This window comes from Hemitrygon akajei, chromosome 28 (assembly GCF_048418815.1).
Source record: "Hemitrygon akajei chromosome 28, sHemAka1.3, whole genome shotgun sequence".
NCBI classification, from domain to species: domain Eukaryota; kingdom Metazoa; phylum Chordata; class Chondrichthyes; order Myliobatiformes; family Dasyatidae; genus Hemitrygon; species Hemitrygon akajei.
The window spans coordinates 2,255,788-2,278,944 of record NC_133151.1 but is presented as its reverse complement, the minus strand read 5'-3'; the positions used below and the strand labels follow the sequence as shown (position 1 = coordinate 2,278,944).

General features: G+C 51.1%; 1 protein-coding gene across 1 annotated transcript in view; it reads left to right on the top strand.

Moving 5' to 3' along the window:
• Positions 1-23,157, top strand: part of LOC140717617 (tyrosine-protein kinase Mer-like) — an 80,446-nt gene that overhangs the window by 13,627 nt on the left and 43,662 nt on the right. The window contains exons 3-4 of the mRNA XM_073031192.1: positions 10,188-10,348; positions 10,990-11,148. Of these exons, the coding sequence (XP_072887293.1) occupies positions 11,060-11,148 (89 nt within the window). The 5' untranslated portion in view covers positions 10,188-10,348; positions 10,990-11,059. The remainder of the gene's footprint in view (positions 1-10,187; positions 10,349-10,989; positions 11,149-23,157) is intronic.

Here is a 23,157-nt window from a genome sequence, read left to right as displayed (position 1 = left end):
TGAGAGCTCAAGCCGTCGGGTAAATCCGGTTTAAGGCGGTGCCGGCGAATCTCAAGCGACTTCTGGCTGGTGGAAAACAAACAAGAGGAAATCTGCAGACGCTGGAAATCCGAGCAACACACACACACAAAATGCTGGAGGAAATCAGCAGGCCGGGCAGCATCCATGGAAAAGAGTAGACTGGCGAGGTTTCGGGCCGAGACCCTTCACCGGGACAACTAAATACTTTGTTAATCACTCTTTTCCTGGCTAGTGGTCACCACGAGTTTCAGTCTGTGACTTCCCTTTGGACTTGGTGGCAGAATTGAGGCGAGGCAGTTGCCAAGAGCGAGGAGGACCCAAAGCTTGATCGATTTAAGTACCAGGCCGAATTATAAAGGTCGGGTACAGGCTGAATTGAGGCAGCGGGCCCCGGGCCCCAGAGTATATCGAAGTGGCTGAGCCCGAAGTTTGAACGACGATTTAGGCCGGATTGAAAAGGTCAGGATGCCGGGATTGGAGGTGGATGGCGGCCAGCTGCTCCACTCTGCGTCGAACTAGGGGTCTGTGGACGGACTGTTTGTGGACTGCAAGTTCAGAACGCTATTTGCTTGCGTTCAATGTTTGCCTGATTTGTTTTTTTCCCCTCTCTCGACATTGGGTGTTTGACGGTCGTCTGTTCCTATGGTTTTTTTTTGGTGGGGCGGCTTCTTTGTTTTGTGGCTGCCTGTAAGGAGACAAATCTTAAAGTTGTAAAATGTATACATACTCTGATAACAAGTGTACTTTCAACTGTGTACATCGACTCGTTTTTCTCTCCCCTCAGACACCGACTGACCTGCTGAGTATTTCCGGGGTTTTCTGTTTCAGCTGAGTGAGCCCAGGCTCCTCTCTTTGGAGCAAGGGAGGGTGAGAGGTGACTCGATGGAGGCGTACACAATGATGAGAGGCGTAGATGGCCAAGAGATGTTTGCCCAGGGCGGATATGGCAAATGTGAGGTGGAATCATTTTGAGGTGATTGAAGGCTGGGTGTCAGTCGTGGTGGGTGCGTAGTTCGCACTACCAGGGGTGGTGTTAGAGGCAGATACATCAGGGGCATTTAAGAGAATCTTTGATGCCTTGAATGTTCTTGGCTGTTTCTTCCCCTCCGTAGATGGATGAGAGGGGTTTGGAGGGATATGGTCCAGGTGCAGGTCAGTGGGACTAGGCAGGAAAATGGTTCGGGACAGCCAAGAAGGGCCAAAAGGCCTGTTTCTGTGCTGTAATGTTCTATGGTTCTGTGGTTCTATACTGCCTGACCTGTTGAGTTCCGCCAGCATTGCGTCTGTTGCTCGAGATTTCCAGCATTGCAGAGCCTGTGTTCAGATTTAAACGACCCTCTCCTTGTAACTATGTCCCCTCACTTGAGACTCTGCCACGACTGAAACATCGACATCTACTCTGTCCCTCACCGCCCCCCCCCCCCCCCCGGTGCTCGTTCAAAGAAATGGATCTAATTTTGTCATCATCATTGCGTGCCATGTTGCATGACATCATCATTATGTGCCATGTCGTATGATGTGGGGGATATCATGGTCTCTCCGTGACCATGATTGTTCTTGGCAGAATCTTAAGAGTATTGATCGGTGGTCGCATGACCAGGACTTGTGATATGCACCGGCTGCTCGTACAGCCGTCCACCGCCTCCTCCCGCGAACCCCGATCGGGGGTGGGAGGGGCGCTAAGCACGTGCTACACCCTGTCCTATTTCTCGTCTGTTTTCGTGTATTCCAAAATAGGCTTTCATAAACATTCTGAAACAAGCAGAAAGAGAATATTCAACTCAATATAATCATAACTGGTAGTGTAATTCCCCCCAGCATGGAGGGGAAACACCTTATATTCCATCTGGGTAGCCTCCAACCTGGGTATGAATATCGATTTCAAAGTAAATTTTACTACCAGAGTTCCATACACGCCACCACGTACAACCCTGAGACTTATTTTCCTGCGGGCATCCTCAGCAAATCTATAGAATAGTAACTGTAAACAGGATCAGTGAAAGATCAACCAGAGTGCAGAAGACAACAAACTGTGCAAATGCAAATATAAATAAATAGCAATAAATAACGAGAATGTGAGGAAAAGAGTCCTTAAAGTGAGATCGTTGGTTGTGGGAACATCTCAATGGATGGGCAAGTGAGTGTTTTGTTCAGGAGCCTGATGGTTGAGGGGTGGTAACTGTTCTTGAACCTGGTGGTGCGAGTCCTGAGGCTCTTGTACCTTCTACCTGATGGCAGCAGCAAGAAGAGAGCATGGCCTGGGTGGTGGGGATCTCTGATGAGGGATGCTGCTTTCCTACGACAGTGTTTCATGTAGATGTTCTCAATGGTTGGGAGGGCTTTACTCATGATGTACTGGGCCGAATCCACTACCTTCTGTAGGATTTTCCATTCAAAGGCATTGGTGTTCCCATACCAGGCTGTGATGCACTCTCCACTACACATCTATAGAAGTTTGTCAAGGTTTTTGATGTCATGTTGAATCTCCACAGCTTTCTAAGGAAGTAGAGATGCTGCCGTCTTTTCTTCGTGATAATATTTATATGATGGGTCCCGGACAGGTCCTGTGAGATAGTGACACCCAGGAATTCAAAGTCACTGACCCTTTCCACCTCTGATGCTCCAATGAGGACTGGCTCATGGACCCCTGGTTCTATACTCCCTCCTTGGTCCTTGGTCTTGTTGACTTGAGTGTTATTGCACCACTCAGCCAGGTTTTCAATCTCCCTCCTGTGTGCTGATTCACCACCATCTTTGATACGGCCCGCGACAGAGCTGTCATCGGCAAACTTGTGTATGGTGATGGAGCTATGCTCAGCCACGCAGTCGTAGGTGTAACGCGAGTAGAACAGGGGGCTAAACGCACATCTGTGTTGAAGGAGATTGTGGAGGAGATGTTTTAGCCAATCCAGTTTCCCCTTCGGGGGGAAAAGCATTAGCACCCCCTTCCTCTACTCCCCACTCTGACCTTTCAACCCTTCCCCCTGGGCCCCCTCCTCCTTCCCTTTCCCCTACGGTGCACTCTCCTCTCCTGTCAGGTTCCAGCCCTTGACCTTTCCCACTCACCTGCCAGTCAGCCTCCTTCCCCTTCCCCCCACCCTTTTATTCTGGCGTCTCCCCCCTTCCTTGGGCCTTGGCCCAAAACGTCGACTGTTTATTCATTTCCGCGGATGCTGCCTGATCTGCTGTGTCCCTCCAGCATTTTGTGTGTGTTGCTCGTGATATTCCCATTAATTTACAATATACATTGTTAGTTAACTTCCACTGATAAACTTAACACAGATAGTTCATGGAATTTTAACATCAATTACAGCTAATTTGTTCCACAGTTCAACTTTCCCTCCCTCTCCCTTCCCCCATCCCAGTTTCACTCTGCCTCCTCCTCCAGCTGCCTATCACCTCCCTCATGGTTCCCCCTTCTTCTACTACCCATAGTGCATTCCCCTTACATTCCTTCTTCACCTCTCCGGCCTACCCCCTCCCTGCTTCTCCTCCCCCACCCCTTGATCTCTCCTCTGATTGGTTTTTCACCCTCCCTCCACCTTCTTTATAGGGCCCCTGCCCCCTCCCCTCTTCAGTCCTGACGAAGGGTCTCGGCCCGAAACGTTGACTGCTCGTTTCCACGGATGCTGCCCGACCGGCTGAGTTCCTCCAGCCTGTTGTAAGAGTCGATACTCCGCTTTTCGCACCCACTGCAGCAGCTTTCTTACTTTCGGTCTGTTAGACGGCGGGTAAGATTGGGAAAAGCCGCCTCGCGGGTGCCTGTGGTTTAATTCACGGTTGGGTCTAAACTCCCTTCCCCTCCCCCAGGCACTTCAACCTCTTCAATAATGTTGAAATAAATTCCATTCTTACATTTATGGTGATGACTGGCGTGCTGTCTCTTCAATTAGCAGCTATTTAATGAGTGCTCTCCCTCATTAACTCTTTACTTCTCACTCTATTCCTTAAAGCTGATTTGTACTTGTGCGTCGCATCTATGCCGTAGGTACCACGTACCCTACGCCATATCTAGGCCGTACCCTATGCCGTAGGGTGACGTGCACCTCTCCAGAAAAGTTGCTCGCTCGTCGTGGCGATGCAGACCGCAACAACTGTGATCGGTCCGCTTGGTAGCATTGCATTTCCTCCTACGCGTTTCCGGTTGCTTCTTCTCTGCCATGTCTGTAGGCTGTGCGTACACCGATGCGAAATAGATGAACCAAATCGTCAAATCTATCTGCCGACATGTGAAGATGTTTGAAATGCATTTCTTCGTCCATGTCTCTCACGAAGGAACTCAACACAGTGGCGTAGAAACCCCACCGCCAACCAGCGATTTGGCGCACACCAACGCATGCTCGCTACGGTGTAGAGCGACGCAGAAGTGAAAATCAGGGTTACGTCGTAGCCCATACACACAGGTATAAATCAGCCTTTAATGGGTCATTTATCACCTCAGTTAATCTTCCCCAGATTTCTACCAGGCCTCCACACCGAAGCTTGGCATCACTGATAACTCAATTGAGTCAGGCTACGTCCACACTACACCGGATAAATCCGTAACGGAAGCTTTTTCTCTTTGTTTTTACCCTCCGTCCACACTAAAGCGGCGTTTTCGTCCCCTGAAACCGGAGCTTTTCAGAAACACTCTCCAGAGTGTGTAATTTTGAAATCGCTGCTCGGGCAGATCAGTGTGCACTGGGTAACCGGAGACTTCTGAAAACGCTGTCAGACGGCAGAGCGCCATTTCATTGTTTTCTTAAACGCAACCTAACAATTTCAGAACAGACGGCAATGAGACTGAAGCCAGAAGAGTTAGAAATGTACTCACCAAATACTTTGACCCATAACTTACTGAATAAATAAGTATACTCACTTTGCCCTGTTTTCTGTCCTTGCTCGTATGAAGGTGGTTTATCCATTTATGCAAGTACTTCTCTGACAATAGAAGTGTTACAGCCTAATGTAACGTTGTATGGAAATATAAGATAACACTGATGCAGACATGTTTTATACATTTAACAAGGGGCTTTATTAATGCAACAGATTTAATCAGTTTTGACTAATGCTCGTCATCAGCCGGGTCATACTGTACGTGAACTCCCTGTCGGTTGCCTCCGTACGCTCCAGTATTTGTTTTCTTTTGCTTTTGAGTTCTCCTGCACGAGAGCCAACAGCTGTCTGCCGTTTAAGTTTTTCTAGTCTGTAACTACACAAACGCGCACTTTCACGGCGAGATTCGACACCAAACATGTCGCTTGTTTGCGGTAGATGTGTCCTGCGCATGCGCAGTAGGATGAGATTCGCCAAAATCTCCGTTTCAATGTGGATAGAGAGATTTTTAAAAACGCATAGTGTGGACGCCTACCGTTTTTACGCGAAACCGGCGTTTTCAAAATTATCCGGTCTAGCGTGGACGTAGCCTTAGTCTTGAGTCTCTGTTACCTGTGTCGTGTGGATCACATAGGAGCGGAATTAGGCCTTTTGGCTCATCAAGTCTCCTCCACTGTTCTATCAAAGGCCCATCATCAGGGACCCCCACCATCCAGGCCGTGCTCTCTTCTCACCGCTGCCATCGGGAAGGAGGTAGAGGAGCCTCAGGTCCCACACAGTCAGGTTCAGGTTGCCCCCTCGGCCTCCAGGCCCCTGAACCGGCGCGGATAACTCCACTCACCTCAACTCCGAACTGACTCCGCAGCCTACGGACCCGCTTCCAAGGACTCCTTAAGCGGCCGGCTCCAGGTCGGAGGCGAGAGCAGGATTCGCTCACTCTCCGTGATGTCCGCTCCTCTCTCCAGGGCGCCAGAGCCTTCTGCTTTTCCGTTGCTTGGCCGTCTGAAACACCGGCCGAGCTAGGCTGAAAAGACCGAGTGTCGTGATCTGGGGTGAGAGCCAGTTTTGCTCACTGTCCGCGGTGGCCACTCCTCTCTGAGGCCATGAAGACCGCCCCGGCCGCTGTGCTCTGTGGCTTCGGTGACCATCCCATTCCAATTCCACTTCCCATTCCCACGTGTCAGTCCACGGCCTCCTATAATGCCACGGTGAGGAACAACACCTCATGTTCCGTCTGGATAGTCTCCTCCATCGATTTCTCAAACTCCTGGTAATTGACTTACCCCCATCCCCCACACATTCCTGTTACCCTCTCTCACCTTATCATCTCATCTGCCCATCAGCTCCCTCTGGTGTTCTTCCTCCTCCTTCCCCTTCTTCAAAGGCCTTCTGTCCTCTCCTATCAGATTCCCCCTTCTCCAGCTCTTAATCTCTTCCACTAATCAACTTCCCAGCTCTTTACTTCACTCCTCTCCCCCTCCCAATTCCACCCATCATCTACCACTTTGTACATCTTCCTTCCCCCCCCCCCCGACTTCTTCTTTTTCTCCCCAAGTCCTGAAGAAGCATTTGAGCCTGAAACGTCGACTCTTTACCCTTTTCCGTAGACGCTGCCTGACTTACTGGGTCCCTCCAGCGTTTCATGCGAGCGACTCCTGGCGCGGGGTCTCGGCCTGAGACGTTGACTGTTTACTCTTCCCCGCTGAGCTCCTCCAGCATTTCGCGTGTGTTGAAAAGAGGAAAGCTCGTCGTCCTTGCAGATTAAGTCACCTTGCACAAGGCAGTCAGGTGGCAGGATAGAGATACGTCTCCACCAAAGAAGGCCCGCAGGTCATCCCAGGGCAAGGTTCATCCTGGACGTAGAAACACGATACCCAGGAACAGAAACAGCTGCAGAAAGCATGGACACAGGCAAGTCCCTCCCCACCACTGAGCACATCGACATAATTGTGACTTGCTACGTCAGCGATTCCTTTCTCCTCACCGGCGTCTCCGACCTACTGTTTGTTGAAGCAAATTCTATTTATTCAAGGCGATACTCCCAGTCTTGTTTGCAGTAGGTCCCCGGAGATTCTCTCCACACGCCGACGCTGTTAAATTCCTCCTCGTCCCTGAGGAAACATGCCCTCAATTTTAACCATGTAACCATATAACAATTACAGCACGGAAACAGACCATCTCGGCCCTTCTAGTCTGTGCCGAACGCTTACTCTCACCTAGTCCCACCGACCTGCACTCAGCCCATAACCCTCCATTCCTTTCCTGTCCATATCCCTATCCAATTTTACTTTCAATGACAATATCGAACCTGCCTCTACCACTTCTACTGGAAGCTCGTTCCACACAGCTACCACACTCTGAGTAAAGAAGTTCCCCCTTGTGTTACCCCTAAACTTTTGCCCCTAACTCTCAACTCACGTCCTCTTGTTTGAATCTCCCCTACTCTCAATGGAAAAAAGCCTATCTACGTCAACTCTATCTATACCCCTCATAATTTTAAATACCTCTATCACGTCCCCCCTCAACCTTCTATGCTCCAAAGAATAAAGACCTAACTTGTTCAACCTTTCTCTGTAACTTAGGTGCTGAAACCCAGGTAACATTCTAGTAAATCTCTGTACTCACTCTATTTTGTTGACATCTTTTCTATAATTTGGTGACCAGAACTGTACACAATACTCCAAATTTAGCCTCACCAATGCCTTGTACAATTTTAACATTACATCCCAACTCCTGTACTCGATGCTCTGATTTATAAAGGCCAACATACCAAAAGCTTTCTTCACCACCCTATCCACATGAGATTCCACCTTCAGGGAACTATGCACCATTATTCCTAGATAACTCTGTTCTACTGCATTCCTCAATGCCCTACCATTTACCATGTATGTCCTATTTTGATTATTCCTACCAAAATGTAGCACCTCACACTACTCAGCATTAAACTTCATCTGCCATCTTTCAGCCCACTCTTCTAACTGGCCTAAATCTCTCTGCAAGCTTTGAAAACCTATTTCATTATCCACAACGCCACCTACCTTAGTATCATGTGCTTTTCCTCTCGTTCCCCCAGCGCATCAGCCAGCGATCTAGCGGATCGCTTTGCGGGTGCATAGTGATTGGGGGCAAGTGTAGGGTGTGTGTCTTTTTTTTTTTACACAGGGCGCAGGTGTGTCGAACACACTGCCAGGAGGGATAGCAGAGCCACTAGGGACGCTCAGCGACAAACAAGAAAATCTGCAGATGCTGGAAATCCAGAACAACACACACACACACACACACAACACACACACACACACACACACACACACACACACACACACACACAATGCTGGAGGAGCTTGTTGACGTTTCGGGCTGCGACCCTTCATCAGGGACGTTTAAGAAACTCTTAGATAGAGACATGGATGACAGAAAAATGGAGGAAGAAAGCCTCTGTCACTATTCCCACTCTCCCCCTCCGCCATCTGCCCATCACTCCTCCTCACCTCAACCCACCCATCACCTCCCAGCTCGGACTCTATCCATTCCCTTCACCTCTTTGACACTGGTTGCTTCCCCTTCCCCTTTCAGTCTGGTCAAAGGGTCCCGGACTGAAACATCGACCACTTGCCCCCCAACACTTTGTGTTGTTCAGTGGGGCATCTCCCTGCCTCACTGGGTCCTGGACACACCAACGTCACCCAGGGGCAGGGGCAGTATTTGCAGGACAACCACACACTGATATATAGCTACAAAGTCAAAGCAAGTTTCCCTCTTTCTAAGTAGTCTCACTAGGGATACACTCAGCGATCAGGAACAGCTTCTTCCCCTCTGCCATCAGGGAGGTACAGAAGCCTGAAGGCACACACTCAGCGATTCAGGAACAGCTTCTTCCCCTCTGCCATCAGGGAGGAGGTACAGGAGCCTGAAGGCACACACTCAGCGATTCAGGAACAGCTTCTTCCCCTCTGCCCTCCGATTTCTGAATGGACATCGAACCTGTGAACACTACCTCGCTACTTTTTTTATTTCTGTCTTTTGCACTGTTTATGTTGCAAAGTTAACCAAAATTCAAGACCTATGCAGTGATATTAAACTTGATTCTTACTGTAGGAGTTATGCATCTGTTCTCTACCTGCATTGTTGTGCGTCGTGGCAGGAGTGAAGGGAATAAGTTCCGTCTTTGTGCTTGTAGTAGCTCGGGACCACCGGGTGTCATATCTCTTTCTGACTGCTCAACAACGCTGAAGTTCCCCCGTTTCAAGGTCGCACGTTTGCTAATTGCTAATAAATGATCGGATAAAGGCGTTGACTTTTGGGGCGATCCGTTACTGGAGTGGGGGCGTGTCACGCAAGTCTCACAAATCCGTAGGGTCGCCAGCAGTGGCGATTGGTTCGGTTTGGTTGCTACGCTTACTTCGTTTCGATGTAATGTTCAATAGTTCAATTTCATGTCTGTATACAGCACACAGCCTGAAATTCTAACTCTTCGCAGACGTCGACGGAACAGCAAGAAGCCCCGAAGAATAAATGATCGAAAAACATTAGACCCCCCCCCCCACATGAGCTGGCCCACCCTTCTGCACCACAAGCAGCAGCGGAAACATCCACTCTCCCTCTTGCCCCACTTGCCCCAGCAAAAGCATTAGCCCCCACTTGCCCCACCACCCACCATGCAAGAAATAGCAAGCCCCCTCCCCCAGAGACCATGATCTTGAGGGCTATTAAAAACTACTGTCCATTCCAACACTTAGTCTCTCCCCCTCTCCCCCACCTCTCCCCCTCCCCCCTCTCTCCCCTCCTCCCCCTCTCCCTCCCCTCTCCTCCCCCTCTCTCCCTCCCCCTCTCCCCTCTTCTCCTCCCCCCTCCTCCTCTCCGCTCCCCCTCTCTCCCTACCCTCTCTACCTCTCTCTACCCCACTCTCCCCTCCCCCTCCCTCTCTCCCTCCCCTCTCTCCCCTACTCTCCCTCTCTCCCCTACTCTCCCTCTAACCCCCTCCCCTCTTTCCCCTACTCTCCCTCTAACCCCCTCCCCTCTCTCCCCCTCCCCCTCTCTCCCCTCCTCCCCTCTCCCTCCCCTCTCCTCCCCTCTCTCCCTCCCCCTCTCCCCTCTTCTCCTCCCCCTCCTCCTCTCCGCCTCCCCTCTCTCCCCTACCCTCTCTACCTCTCTCTACCCCACTCTCCCCCTCCCCCTCCCTCTCTCCTCCCCTCTCTCCCCTACTCTCCCTCTCTCCCCCTACTCTCCCTCTAACCCCCTCCCCCTCTTTCCCTACTCTCCTCTAACCCCCTCCCCTCTCTCCCCTACTCTCCCTCTCCTTCCCCGCTCTCCCGATGTGCACATTTATACCACGTGTTCTTGTCCGTTCCCAGCCTGTAACATCGGATTCTACAAGGACACGGTGGGGGATGCGGCCTGCGCGAGTGCCCTGCAAACAGTCACTCGGACGTCGAGGCTTCTGACTTCTGCCCCTGCCTGAGGGGCTACGCCAGGAACAGGACGGACTCCCCTTCAGCACCTTGCTTTGCCATCGGTAAGCTGTTGTTAATCCCAGGCGACGTCCACACCCAGGACCACTTTGTTCGGTACCTCCAGCTGTGGTGGTCGAGGCGGAGTAGGTAGGCACAAAATCGTCCAGGGAGGGAAGCATAGATTCATCTTGGAGTAGGTGAAGAGATCAGTAGAAGATCGTGGGCCGAAAGGCCTGTACTGTTCTGTGGTCCGAGCCAATCAGAAGCCAGCAGGCTCGTTGCCAGCTATTGGATGGTGTGGGGGACACGAGTGTTTGGGGTATTTACAGAGAAGTAGGGAAATGCAAAGTCGGCTCAAACTTTGGGCCACAGTTTTATTTATTTAGAGATACAGGCCCTTCCGGCCCAAACGAGCCCCCAACTGCCCAGCAACCCCCCCCCCCATTTAACCCTAGCTTAATCACGGACAATTTACAAAGACCAACTAACCCACCAACTGGTACGTCTTTGGACTGTGGGAGGAAACCGGATCACTTGGAGGAAACCCCACGCGGTCACGGGGAGAACGTACAAATTCCTCACCGGCCGGAACTGAACTCCCGGACTCCGGGACGTTTCCGAGCCGGCGTGGCGTCGGGCGACCCTCTCAAATCCCCTCCATTGCCGCTTCTGACTGGCGCCCTTTGCGTTGGTGCTCCACCAGACGCCGAGAGTGGTCCGCCGCCGCCAATAGCAGCGTCGACGTGATCGTGCGACAGGAAGGCAAGACTTGGATGGTGCTGGCAGTGATCGGGGGCGCGTTTCTGCTGGGATTACTCGCCCTTGGCCTGATCTTCAGCTGGAGACTGGAAGCGACCAAAAAGTAAGTCACAACGTGCGGAGTAGGATGCGCCGGCTGGCTGGTAACGTGCGAGAGGGCCCAAATTCTGGCACAGATCGCTCCCTGTCACTTTGAAGCACCTCCTAAAGCCTCTAACCGATATCCCTCATGGTAATAAATGCAGCAGGCCAGGCAGCGTCTATAGGAAACACAGATGCCTTGTGCAGGAAGGCACAGAGTCGACTGTACTTCCTTAGAAGGTTGGCGTCATTCAATGTCTGTAGTGAGATGCTGAAGATGTTCTATAGGTCAGTTGTGGAGAGCGCCCTCTTCTTTGTGGTGGCGTGTTGGGGAGGAAGCATTAAGAAGAGGGACGCCTCACGTCTTAATAAGCTGGTAAGGAAGACGGGCTCTGTCGTGGGCAAAGTACTGGAGAGTTTAACATCGTAGCTGAGCGAAGGGCGCTGAGTAGGCTACGGTCAATTATGGATAACTCTGAACATCCTCTCATAGCACCATCCAGAGACAGAGAAGCAGTTTCAGCGACAGGTTACTATCGATGCAATGCTCCTCAGACAGGATGAAGAGGTCAATACTCCCCAATGCCATTAGGCTTTACAATTCAACCGCCAGGACTTAAGAACTTTTTAAAAGCTATTATTAATGCTTTTTGAGATAGTGATTTAGATGCATATCATATTTTTTACTGAGTTAAGTATTGTATGTAATTAGTTTTGCTACAACAAGTGTATGGGACATTGGAAAAAAAGTTGAATTTCCCCATGGGGATGAATAAAGTATCTATCTATCTATCTATCTATCAGTCGACATTCGGGCCGAGGTGTCCTGTCCTGACGAAATTATCCAACCAGTGGCCTCTTTGATAGGTGCGCCTGCTCGCTGATGCGGACGCCCAATCAGCCAATCACGTGGCAGCAATTCAGTGCTGCAAAGCATGCTGACGTGGTCAAGAGGCTCAGTTCGGACGTCGGAACGGGGAGGAAATGTGATCGAAGTGATTCTGACCGTGAGATGAGTGTTGGTGCCCGATGGGGCGGTTTGACTGTCTCAGAAACTGCTGATCTCCTGCGATTTTCGTGCACAGCATCCTGCAGAGCGGGAATTCCCAATCCGGGGTCTGTGGGGTCAGGGGCCCCGGTTAATGGTAGGGGTCCATGGCATATAAAAAGCTGGGAACCCCCCCTACTCCAGAGTTTACAGAGAATGGTGTGAAAAACAAAAATTAAAAACCCAGTGAGCAGCAGTTCTGTGGACGAAAATGAGAGGGGTCAGAGGGAGATTGGCCAGCTGACAGGAAGGCGACAGTAACTCAAACACCCAGTGTGCAGATGAGCGTCTCTGAACGCACAACACGTCGAACCACGAAGCGGGCGGGCTGCAGCAGCTGAAGATCGCGAGCGTGCAACTGAGCCTCTTGGCCGCGTCGGCGTGCTTTTACGCTCGGAGTTGCTGCCACGTGACTGGCTGATGAGGTAGTTGCGTTAACGAGCGGGTGCCCCTAACAAAATGGCCGCCGGGCGCAAGTGCGTTGGGAAATGCAGGTCTGAGGTTTTTTTTTAACTGATAGGTGAAGCGAGCAGGTTGTTTCGAAGGCAGATTGGGGAGGTGAGGCTTGTTTGATGTCGTGGCGGTCGCAGAGCTTGCGGACGTTTCGCCGCCAGTCCGAGGTGACGTCCTCAGGGCGCGGTTGTTGGTGTTTCTCTCTGGGGGGGAGTGCTCACGTTTACATAGCCCCGCCCCTCATTCACTTTTCTCGGTCCTGCCTTGGCTACCTCTTCGGCTGACCTCTGAATTCTACTGGCTCACATTTCTTTGGGTCTCAGGGCTTCGCGGACGATGTCGGTTTCGATATGTTTGCTTGCGGCGTTATCAGAAGCCGGCCGCGCTTCCAAGACTTCTTACTCAGGAGAGAAAGTCGGGCAGAGCAAACTCACGTGCGTTGAAACACCCAACCTTGCCCTCCACCAGGAATATATCAGAAATGACAGCTCGACTGCTCGAACCTCACAACATCCCAATCACTCATAGAACATAGAATTCTACAGCACATCACAGGCCCTTCGGCCCACATGACCATGTAACCTACTCTAGAGACTGCCTAGATTTCCCTACTATAAAGCCCTCCATTTTCCTTACAAACCAGCAGAGAATTTAAGAAAGCTTGTCTGGAGAGCCAAAGAACCGTAAAGACAATCGACAACAGGAATGTGTGTACGGGATCACCCTCCAGAGACGGCAACGAGAACCACGCCAGCCAGACAGGACGTAAGCCCTCACCTCGTTTACGGGAACACAAGCCGGCGGTACGGAGGCACGATGCGCCGTCGCTGATGGCGCTGCACGAGGATCGAGAAGTACGCCACCTCACAAACAAGAGAAAACCTGCAGATGCCGGAAATCCGAGCCGCACACAGAGAAAATGCCGGAGGGACTCCGCAGGCCGGGCAGCGCCTGTGGGAAGGAGCAAGCAGTCGACGTTTCGGGCCGAGACCCTTTCAGCAGGAGGCCGCTTTAAACCGAGTCACTGCGGCGGGTTCTGCGCAGACAAACGCGAGGCGGGCACGGGGATATTTAGAAGCCTGGTTCTCTCCCTGATAACTCCATAAACAAACGGTCGAAATCGACGCCTCCTGCGAACCCAAAGAAACGCAAGTCAATAGAATTCAAAGGGGTAGCCAATCTGGAAGGTGATAGGAGGAGGGAGGAGGGGTGGTGCTATTTGAATAAATTGATTGAATGATCTTTATTGTCATTATACATAGATACAATGAAAACTCTGTTTGGCTTCCTCTCAGGCAATCAAACAAAGTGGTAGATAAAAACAAGACAGTGACAGAAAAACAGTATTAAATAGATAAGTAGCAGAAAATAAGTTACAGAATATCACAGTAATGCACAAAGGTGCCGTCAGTGCAAGTATTTGAGTCCTTGTGTGTGCTCACAGTTTCAGTCGTTGTTCTGTGGGAGTGGTGTGATGGAGGCCACAGCTCTGGGGTGGAAGCTGTTCCTCAGTCTATTTGTTCTGGATTTTCGTGTCCTGACCTTTTGCTGGACGGCAAGCGGGTCAGACAGGGAGTGGCCGGGGTGTGTGGTGTCTCAGGTTATGCTGATTGCTTTCCCCCTGAGTCTGCTGGAATAGATGGCGTCCAGTCCTGGGAGCTCCATCCTGACAATTCGCTGGGCTGCCGTCACCACGCGATGCAGGTCTCATCGCTCAGCGGCTGTGCAGCTGGCACACCACACGGTGGCACTGTCGGTCAGGATGGTTTCAACTGTGCTTCTGTAGAAGTTGATAAACTTCTGTCGACGAACGCGAGCACTCCCGGAGATAAACAGCAACAACTGCGCACTGAGGATGTCACCGTGACTGGTGACGAAACGCCTGCAGGCTAACAGCCAAGCTCGGCGAACTCCACAACACCGAACATCTCCACCCAATATTCACCACCACCCTGGACTGGTTTTGTGTCCGCTAACATCTTGAAGAGCGAGATGGAACTTGACTGACGCACTTAAGATTCTAAGCGATCTTGACATGTGGAATGTTTTCTGTTGCGGGAGGATCCAGAACAAGGAGACGCAACCTTAAAAACTAAGCAGTTTGTCTCTTGGGACGGCGACGAGGCCGTATTTTTCTTCTCGGGTTTGAGTCTTTGAATATTCCTCAGCCAGAGGGAGACTGAAGACTGACGGGCGAGGTGGCGGAAGATTACTTGGTAGTCGAGGCCAAGAGAGTTTAATGCTCGGCCTGATTTGTCACAGGCACATCGAAACCTACGGTGAGGCGCGTCATTTGCGTCAAATCAAGTCCGCGAGGGTTGCGTTGGGCAGCCCGCAAGTGGCGCCGTGCTTAGAGCGCCAACACAGCATGCCCGCAGCTCACTAACCCTAACCCATTCGTCTTTGGGCTTTGGGAGGACAGGTCTCATGATGGACAAGTAACCAGTGGTATTGGTCGTGGTAGCAGATGCAAGGCCATCCACTTTGGAAGGGAAAATGGAAGAGCAGGTTATTATTTAAATTGTAAAAGATTGCAGCATGCTGCTGGGCAGAGGGACTTGGGAGTGCTTGTGCATGAATCGCAAAAAGTTGGTTTGCAGGTGCATCAGGCTATCAAGAAGGCAAACAGGATGATAGAACATAGAACAATACAGCATATTACAGGCCCTTTGGCCCACAATGTTGTGCCAACCCTCAAACCCTGCCTGCCATATAACCCCTCACCTTAAATTCCTCCATATACCTGTCTAGTAGTCTCTTAAACTTCACTAGTGTATCTGTCTCAACCACTGACTCAGGCAGTGCATTTCACGCACCAACCACTCTCTGAGTAAAAAACCTTCCTCTAATATCCCCCATGAACTTCACTCCCCTTACCTTAAAGCCTTGTCCTCTTGTATTGAGCAGTGGTGCCCTGGGGAAGAGGCGCTGGCTGTCCACTCTGTCTATTCCTCTTAATATCTTGTACACCTCTATCATGTCTCCTCTCATCCTCCTTCTCTCCAAAGAGTAAAGCCCTAGCTCCCTTAATCTCTAAACATAATGCATACTCTCTAAACCAGGCAGCATCCTGGTAAATCTCCTCTGTACCCTTTCCAATGCTTCTACGTCCTTCCTGTAGTGAGGCGACCAGAACTGGACACAGTACTCCAAGTGTGGCCTAACCAGAGTTTTATAGAGCTGCATCATTACATCGTGTCTCTTAAACTCTATCCCTCAACTTATGAAAGCTAACACTCCATAAGCTTTCTTAACTACCCTATCTCCCTGTGAGGCAACTTTCAGGGATCTGTGGACATGTACCCCCAGATCCCTCTGTTCCTCTACACTACCAATGTTGGCCTTCATTGCTGGAGGGATTGAATTCGAGAGGAGGGAGGTCATACTGCAACTGTACAGGGTACTGGTGAGACCACACCTGGAGTACTGTGTGCAGTTCTGGTCTCCTTACTCGAGGAAGGATATACTGGCTTTGGAGGCAGTGCAGAGGAGATTCACCAGGTTGATTCCAGAGATGAAGGGGGTTAACCTATGAGGAGAGATTGAGTCGCCTGGGACTGTACTCACTGGAGTTCAGAAGGATGAGAGGATATCTTACAGAAACATATAAAATTATAAAGGGATAGTTAAGATAGAGGCAGGAAGGTTGTTTCCACTGGTAGGTGAGACTAGAACTAGGGAACTCAAGATTCAGGGGAATAGGTTTAGGATGGAGATGAGGAGGAACTGCTTTTCCCAGAGAGTGGTGAATCTGTGGAATTCTCTGCCAATGAAGCAGTGGAGGCTGCCTCAGTAAATATATTTAAGACAAGGTTGGATAGATTTTTGCACAGTAGGGGAATTGAGGGTGATGGGGAAAGGGCAGGTAGGTGGAGGTGAGTCCGTGGCCAGATCAGCCATGATCTTATTGAATGTTGGAGCAGGCTCGACGGGCAAGATGGCCGACTCCTGCTCCTGTTTCTTACGTTCTAATTAGCTCTGCATTTCCTTTAGATATGTTATTTGTTATTTGGTTAAATGGTAGTTTATCTTTAACAATTTCCATGAAACTTCATCTGACTGGGGCAGCTGCTTGCTTGGGCCAAGATGTCCTGGCCCTGACGTGTCCCCATTAACCGGAATCCGCTGTATTTTTGTGTTTATTTATGTAGGGATGGAGGGGGGGGGGGTGACAGGCCCAAAGAGCCCTCATGTGGCCAATTAACCTATTAACCCGTGTGTCTTTGGAATTGGGGGGGGGGGGCAAACCCAGAGCCCGTGACCAGCGTGGGGAATCCAGGCGGTGGAGGGAATCGAACCCAGATCGGTGATCGTTGGTGCTGAACGGTGATGCCCTTACGCTACCTTCTGATGCCTCCCCTTCTGACGCACAATCAGATCAGCCACGATTTTAACGTCAGTGTGGGTTGAGAGTCCAAATGTTCGAGCCCCTCCTCCTAGATGCTGCCCTTAACCCCGAGTGGAGTGATCGTGACGGAGTTTTTTCAGCAGGCTCTCTTGTTTTTTTTTGCGAGGTCGAGTGGCTAGCTCAACCCAGCACGGATGGAGAGCGTGCAAGGGATCGGGCCGGATTCGAACCCGGGAGCCTCCGCTCCGAAGTCCAGTGCTGATGCCACTACGCCGCCAGCCGGCAGTTGTATGTTGGCCTACTATTATCGAGCCTGGACGGGGTATTGCTGCCTCGCAATCTGAACGGTCCTTGCATTCCTTCTGTTCCGTCTGGGTAGCCTCCAACCTGATGGCACAAACGTCGATTTTTAGAACTTCCAGAATTGCCCTCCCTTCGCCATTCCCCATCCCCGTTTCCCTCTCCCGCCTCGTCTCTTTGCCCGCCCATCACCTCCCTCTGGTGCTGCCCCTTTCCCTTTCTACCACGGCCTTCTGCCCTCTCCTATCAGACTCCCCCTTTTCCAGCCCTTTATCTCTTTCACCGGTCAACTTCCCAGCTCTTTACTTCACCCCCTCCCCCTCTCCGGGTTCCACCTATCACTTACCACCTTGTACTCCTCCCTCCCCTCCCCACTCCACCTCCTCTCACTTCTCTTGTGAAAGTCGTGGAGCAGTGTGAGACGTTGGGTTGTTTTTTGCAGGCTGGTGTCTGAACAGGCGGTGATCACTCAATTGCCTCATAACTGGGTGGAGGGTGTCTCCAACGTTGCGAAATGCAACCACCAGCGTCAGATGGAAATTAATCATCCTAATGGGGAATTCAGGAATGCCTTCTCTGCCCAGAATGAGGAACTCCTTTCCAGAGGAACCGACGTGGAAAATTGTCAAATCCAATCCAGGTTTTTAACCTCTCAATAACCTAACTCCACCCAGAGGCACGTTTAGCTTGAGGATTAAAATTCCAATCTTGCTCCCTCACTGTGTAGCTCTCTGGGATGCTGATAGTTGGCATGAGAGAGAGAGAGACTTAACTGAGGGGCACAAACTCTAAAATACGGCACTCACTGTAACTCTGATATTCTGCACAAACCTATCAGTTTAACTGACATAGATCAGATTATGTTAGATTAGATGAGATTCAACTTTATCGTCGTTGTGCCGAGTACGGATACAAAGTCAATGAAGCGCAGTTAGCATCGAACCAGAGACGCGAAGAATAGTGTTATTTACAAAATAACTGCGAATAAAAAGTAAGAGCTACAGCACACAAATATAAAAGTCCTGAGACAGTCCAATATGGGTGCAGTACTGCTTAGCGCTGTGATGTGAGGTTCAGCAGGGTCACAGCCTCAGGGAAGAAGCTCTTCCTGAGCCTGCTGGTGCGGGAGCGGAGGCTCCTGTCGCGCCTACCGGAGGGGAGGAGAGTAAAAAGTCCATGGTTAGGGTGAGATGCATCCTTGATGATGCTTCTCGCCCGTCCCGGACAGCGTTTATGTTAGATGTTCTCAACGGTGCCGATAATCCCACAACATTCACAGTAACAATCTGATTATCAAGCAAAACACACAAAATGCTGGTGGAACACAGCAGGCCAGGCAGCATCTATAGGGAGAAGCACTGTCGACGTTTCGGGCCGAGACCCTTCGTCAGGAATCAAAACAGGTTCAATACCGCCCCCTGCTGACCGGGAGGATTCAGGAGAGTGGTCCCAACATCTAAAACAGGTTCAATACCGCCCCCTGCTGACCAGGAGGATTCAGGAGAGTGGTCCCAACATCTAAAACAGGTTCAATACCGCCCCCTGCTGACCAGGAGGATTCAGGAGAGTGGTCCCAACATCTAAAACAGGTTCAATACCGCCCCCTGCTGACCGGGAGGATTCAGGAGAGTGGTCCCAACATCTAAAACAGGTTCAATACCGCCCCCTGCTGACCAGGAGGATTCAGGAGAGTGGTCCCAACATCTAAAACAGGTTCAATACCGCCCCCTGCTGACCAGGAGGATTCAGGAGAGTAGTCCCAACATTTAAAACAACACACACAAAACGCTGGTGGAACACAGCAGGCCAGGCGGCATCTATAGGGAGAAGCACTGTCGACGTTTCAGGCCGAGACCCTTCGTCAGGACGAAGTCAGGACCCTGCCTGGCCTGCTGTGTTCCACCGGCATTTTGTGTGGGTTGTTCGAATTTCCAGCCTCTGCAGATTTCCTCGTGATCTGATTATCAAACCACGTTTAATCATCCTTCAACCATAAATGGATACGGCCGAACGAAACAGGGATCCTTTCGGGCCAAGGTGCAAAGCGTAAACAGGGCGTTCAAAATAGCGAGCAAAAAAAAAGTCACGCCAAAATGAAAAAACACATACATAGTCCAAGACCCTGAGCGACATGTCCTGCACATCGATGGTACAGTTCCCGGCAATGCAGCCTGTCATTCCACCTATCGGACACTGGAGGGCAGCTCTGATGGGAGAGGCCAGGCAACCGAGCATGGACGCCATACCACACCGCCTCCGGTGTCTCATCACCTGGACTGCCGCTTGAGACCTGGTCCTTGCTACAACCGAGGCTGTGCGGCTCCCACGCCGCCTCTCTCTCTCTCTCTCTCTCTCTCTCTCCCTCTCCCTCTCCCTCTCCCTCTCCCTCTCCCTTTCCCTCTCCCTCTCCCTCTCCCTCTCCCTCTCCCTCTCCCTCTCCCTCTCCCTCTCCCTCTCCCTCTCCCTCTCCCTCTCCCCCTCTCTCCCTCTCCCCCTCCCTCTCTCCCTCTCTCCCTCTCTCCCTCTCTCCCTCTCTCTCCCTCTCTCCCTCTCTCCCTCTCTCTCCCTCTCTCCCTCTCTCCCTCTCTCCCTCTCTCCCTCTCTCCCTCTCTCCCTCTCTCCCCCTCTCCCTCCCTCCCCCCCCCCAAACAAGGGAAACAAGGCCTGTGGCGTCTTCCATTATCCATGTCCGACAGGGTCTTGCATCAAAGCTCACATTCCTCAGGATAGGTCATGGGAAATATCACAGGGACTGGTTAATAGCATGCGTTTAAGGTGGGAGGGGGTAACTCCAAAGGGGGTGTGCAGGGGCAAGATGTACACAGAGAGAGAGAGAGAGTGGTAGTGCCTGGAATGCCCTTCCAGGGATGGTAGTGGAGGCAAATACAGCAGAGAGCTGCAAGAGGCTCATAGATAGGCACATAAATACACCGGAACTAGAAGGATATTGTCCTCCAACAGGACCACAACCTCATCGTAGGGTTCGGAGGCTTGCCTGCTTCAACGACCCTTGACCTATTCTGGCTGGAGTCAGGGCTTGGTGCTCTGGCTCTTGGAAGGGTCACCCATGCCAAACAGGGTCAAAGGGTAGAGATCAGACTAAGAGAGGTCCTCCGGTCTTCCAGGCTCAGGGCGAACAACCCTGACTGGTCAAACACAAAACTGTTACGGAGACGGCAATGAAGAATCCTTCTCCATCTGAGTGCAACGGTATTCCCGAGTCCCCACCCGGGACTTGCACGACTGACAGTCGTGAAAACCGAGTGGAAGCTACTGACACGATGACGGGAGCCCTGAACACCACCAGAGATCGCCGCCCAAAATGCCAGCACTGTAACGGGCAGGAAGTAAGAAGGATATTGACCTGTGAGGGGAGAGGGGATTTCTTCAGTTGGGCATTTGATTGCTAATTTAATGATTTCAGAAAAGACATTGTGGGCCCAAGGGACTGTTCTGTCTGCGTCCTATCCTCTGCCCCACACCTCTCAAACGTAGGAGCTTATGTATCAAGAAATTCAGACGTGTGTCAAGAATACATTATCGAAAGGACGCAGAAGATTGCGAGGAAATGCAGAGGAGATTCACCAGGATGCTGCCTGGCTTGGAGAACATGTCTTATGAGGAGAGGTTGGGCAAGCGAGGGTTTTTCTCTTTGGAGTGAAGGAGGATGAGAGGTGACTTGATAGAGCTGTACGAGGTGATGAGGCGCGGATCGAATGATCAGCTGGAGACCTCTTCCCCAGGGTGGAAATCGCTAATCGGAGGGGGGCAGAATTTTAACAACACACACACACACACGCACAATGTTGGAGGAACTCACCCTGAAACGTCGACTGTGCTCTCGTTTCCACAGGTGCTGCCTGGTCTGCTGAGTTCCTCCAGCATTGTGAGTGTGAGTGTGTGTGTGTGTGTGTGAGACTGTGTGTGTGTTTCCAGCATCTGCAGATTTTCTCTTGTTTCGGCACAATTTTAAGGCGATTGAAGGAAAGTCATCAGCGTGAGGGGATGTCAGATGTAAGTTTTTTTCACACAGAGTGCTGGATGTGTGGAACATCCTGCCAGGGGTGGGGGTAATAGAGGCAGATACATTAGGGACATTTAAGAAACACCTGGATAGGCAATTTGAATGATGGAAAAATGGAGGGTTATAGAGGAAGGAAGGGTTAGATTGATCTCAAAGTAGGTTGTAAGGGCAGCACAACTTTACGGGCCGAAGGGCCTGTACTGTGCTGTAGAGCTCTATGTAATATGACAGCTAGCAGGAGTAAACAAAGGAGCCAATCACTTGATCTCTCAAAACTAGTCTGTTATTCATTAAGACTGGGATTTTTCTGGCCAACTCCAAAAATGATTCACACGTTGTTCGGAAAACTATCTTAGCTAAGATTCAGTTATCTATATTGAGCAACTGGGTGGCCGCACTTCTCTGGAATGGAAGATTCGAAATGCTCACAGTTGTCTGGGAAAAATATATATATTTTTTTCTCCTCTGTGCCTTTAATAGCCGTCATTTGTCCTGCAATGGCTCTCCATGGTCACTTTCTGAACTCCTTCCTCTGTGTATTTCTGTGCGTTCGTGATCTTCTGCTGCTGTAGCCCGTCCACTTCGATGTTCGCCATGTCGTGCGTTCGGAGATGCTCGTCCGCACACCACTGTTGAAATGGGTCACCTTCCTGCCAGTTGTCTGCGCTAGCGGTGATTCGGTAAAATGACTCATCGGATGAATTGGCTGTCTAATGGGGAATGGCTTGGTTCAGTGATGAAGACCTGGACGCCGTTAGTACTCTTTACGAGGTCGAGCCGCTAGCTCGATGCTCAACCCGACACGGATGGAGAGCGTGCGAGGGAGCTGTTCGGATTCGAACTCGGGACCTCTCGCCCTGAAGTCCTGCGCTGATGCCACCACGCCACCAGCCAGCTTTGATGGTGTAGAGACTAGCGCTTGATTTGGATTTAAGTGAGGGAGAGTTACGCAGCGTCAGCCTCACTCTCTCTTCCCAATTCCCATCTGGATCCAGTGGCAAGACAAGAGTCGAGATGGCTGGGGACGGGACTAGGCGCAGTGGATGACCAGGATGTCTTCTGTGTCTTGTCGTGCTCTACACGTTCCACGACGCTTGCAGAGACCGGCTTCTTGACCGTCGGACCTTCCATTGGTCTCGTCCGCACAATCCTCCGGAGTCTGTCTTCACATGCTGGGATAGACAACTCCCTATCTCGCCGCGGGTTTGAGACCCGTCGGCTACCCTCACCTGGTTTAGCCGGCTCGTCGAAGCCGTTGCCCGGGGTGTGGCCGCTGTCGCACGCAAACCGCTACGGGGAGCCTCAGGTGTGAGCCGAGTACCAGGTGGGAACCCAAGCTGGACAAACCACCTGAAAAGGATGCGACCTGTTCCCCCCACCAGAGGCGCTACCCCTCCCTGACACCCCATACACCCCATACAGGCTTGGCCTGTATTAGCGACTTAAAGCATTTACAGGTGATCTGATTGAAACAGATAAGATCGTGAGGAGAAGACATGGTGGACGGTGAGAGGACGTCTTCCCTAGTGCTGGTATCTGGAACTAGAACATAAGGCATCACACATTCCTGCACAGTACAGGCCCTTCGGCCCACAATGTTGTGCCGACACTTTAACCTACTCCAAGACCAATCTAACCCTACCTTCCCACGTAGCCCTCCATTTTTCTTTCATCCATGCTCGGGGGGGGGGGGGGGGTGTATATTTAACGGCCATTTTAGTAGCCACACCCGTACACCCGCTCGTTAATGCAAATCTCTAATCGGCCAATCACGCGCATAAAAGCACGCGGACACAGTCAAGAGGTTCAGTTGTTGTTCAGACTGAACATCGGGATAGGGGGAAGAAATGCGATCGAA